Raw genomic sequence first — 2,500 nt, forward strand, 5'->3', positions numbered from 1 at the left:
CCGCCTGCGCCGCGGCACCGACGGCCTCCTTCGCCGCCGGGGGAGGCTTGGGCGCCTCGGGCGGCGAGTTCGCCTTGAAGATACGCTCGTAGTTCTGCACGTCAGCTAGGTCCCTACCTGGAAATGACAGCTGTGCTTGTCGGGGCAGAAGCGAGTTGGCGATTGAGCTAACCCAGACTCTGCGCCTGGCTGATTATACAGTCACTGCGGGACAGCGAATCGTGCCAGCCAAAGCCTCGGCCAACTCGCTACTGCTCCTACGGAGCAGAACCCGGTACTCACCGCCATGATCGTCTCCATGTTGTCCGTCTTCTTCGTGTTGAGGATAAGGTGCGCCTCCTCCAGGCTCATGCCGAGCTGGCTCGTGACCTTGGAACGGGAGCGACCGCCGCCAGACGAAGCCTCAGCAACGGCGTCGGGCTTGTGTCGCGCGTTCCTCGCTGCTTGTTTTCCGGCAGCAGCCATCGCCTTGCCGAATATCCTGATGCTGCTCGTCACGAGCTCCGCGATCGCGCGGGGAGCGGACTGTGGTTAGCTACGAGGCACATAATTCAAGCTGAGCTGGGAGAGGATGGAGATGAGGGGAGCTTTGAAGTGCCATGCCTCGAGAACACTGCAAGAAGGAGACGGAGCGCCTGCGAAGCTGGGTTGTCGTCCGCTACCTCTGGGGGGAAGGACCGCTCGACGCCGGGTAAAGCACAAGCGGCTGGGCTATCCTCTTCTTCCGCAGCTTGAGCAGTCACTCCCTTCCTTCCTCCTCGTCGCCGAGCTTTCAATGCGAGAACGAGAAATCCATGTGATCACGGAGGAGCAAGGCAGAGAACGCTCGAACGCGCATACAGAGCTCACTCAGCCCTGAGTATCCGAGTGGGCCCCCCAATCCTGCCTTCTTTTACTGCCGGCGTCCATATCTGCTGCCAGAATTTGCAGCAATCTCATCTCCATCCCCCAGAGTCCAGTCGTGTGCAGTCGGCGGCAAAGACTCACCATGTTGATCGAAGTGGTGGAGGTCGGGGAAAAGTTGAGGAACAAGAAGGGGTAACGCTACGAGAAGCGTTTGGGTTGCCGGTACGGAGGGCGGTACGAGTCCGGAAGAGGAGGGCGAGTAGGAGGTCGGCTCGAAGACGATGCGGGATGCAAGAAGCTGGTAAGGTGTTGATTAGATCCGAGAAGCACTGCAACACCCAACTCGACCGGCTTGACTTTTCTGACTCCAGCCGCCGCCGTACCTCCGAGCCCCGCCCGCCCTGAGTGCGCACGCGAGACGAAGAGGGAGGTGGAAGCCACAACCCTCGGCTATTTCGGAGAATCCCCCAGCCGTCACGTGACTCGCCACTTCATCTCGACCTCCACTTCTGACGTCCACCCAGATTTGGGCGATCTGCATTACGGGGCAGGTCGGTGGCCCAAGGAACAATGAGGTATTGTGGAATCACACATGCATGAGAGGGAGTTGGCGGCGCAGATGGGCGCGGAGCCATGTATGTATACTTGGTACTACGTAAATGGAACAATAGATGGGCGCCTGTACTGAGAGGATGAGATGGTGTCCTATATGTCACTGTGAGGTCCGGAACGCGGGACTGCTGCGGGGACTGCACAAACTGCCCTACTGCCTGCAGGGAGTGGCGTGTTGACTTTTATGGGTATTGCTGAGTTGCGGAGTGGGACTGCTGATGTCGGTGGGTAATGTTTGACCGGTCCTTCGAGCTAATCTCTTGCTGGTATGGCAGTGACTTGGCGATGGGAAACTGGCAAGCAGCCGGTCTCACGGGCTCGCTGTCGCTCGCCCGTCGCCTCTCGCCGCTTAGATCATCTGCCAAGCAAGCTTGCTCTTCTGGTTCCAACCTCCCTCCCATCCGCTTCCGTCGGGGTCGGCCTCGGAGACCTGCTTGCCGGTCCAGCGCGCGAGCTGGCGGTCGAACCAGGCAATTTCGGGCTGGTATCGGTTGTCCGCCTCGCGCTCCGCCTCCATGGCTCCGGGACGGACCGAGCGCGCGTACTGCACCAAGCTAGCGAGCCACTGGCACACTTCGGGCGGCGGGGCCTGGGACGGGTCGCCGCTGATCTCGCCGGCGAGGATGAAGATGGCCTCGAGGGCGAAGAGGACATAGTGTCGCGGGCGGGTGCGCTTGAGCTCGTGCGCGAAGAACTCGGAAGGCGTGCGGGCCATCTGCTGGCTCATCGCCTGGCGAGCGTACGTCGTCGCCTGGGCCGGGTCGGCGTATGCGAGGTGCGTCGCGAGCTGAGGTCAGCTAAAACGTCCGCAGCGGTAAACTGATGCGAGAGCGAGCGGAGGGGACACTCACTCCAGCGGCATACCACATGCCGACGTTGTTCGGGTACGTCGATGCGCTCTTGCCCTGCGGGCTGTTCATGAAGAAGTCGGCGTGCTGCTTGAACCAGTCGCGGAGGACGCCGTCGTACTTCTCGCACGGCACCTGACGGAGGGCCTGCGACACGAGGATCATGTAGCGGTCCTGTTCGTCAGCTTGACCTT

The 2,500-nt window shown here is 61.1% G+C and overlaps 1 protein-coding gene across 1 annotated transcript; it reads right to left on the reverse strand.

The window, feature by feature from the left end:
- Positions 1–1,807: 1,807 nt before the first annotated feature.
- Positions 1,808–2,471, reverse strand: A1Q1_03142 (uncharacterized protein; the record flags this gene model as incomplete). The annotated part of the gene is made up of 2 exons (XM_014323671.1): positions 1,808–2,245; positions 2,310–2,471. The coding sequence occupies 2 exons, from the start codon at positions 2,469–2,471 to the stop codon at positions 1,808–1,810; spliced, it is 600 nt and encodes a 199-aa protein (XP_014179146.1).
- Between the last annotated feature and the right edge of the window lie 29 nt (positions 2,472–2,500).

The sequence above is a fragment of the Trichosporon asahii genome (assembly GCF_000293215.1).
Source record: "Trichosporon asahii var. asahii CBS 2479 unplaced genomic scaffold scaffold00052, whole genome shotgun sequence".
In the NCBI taxonomy this organism is placed as follows: Eukaryota; Fungi; Basidiomycota; class Tremellomycetes; order Trichosporonales; family Trichosporonaceae; genus Trichosporon; species Trichosporon asahii.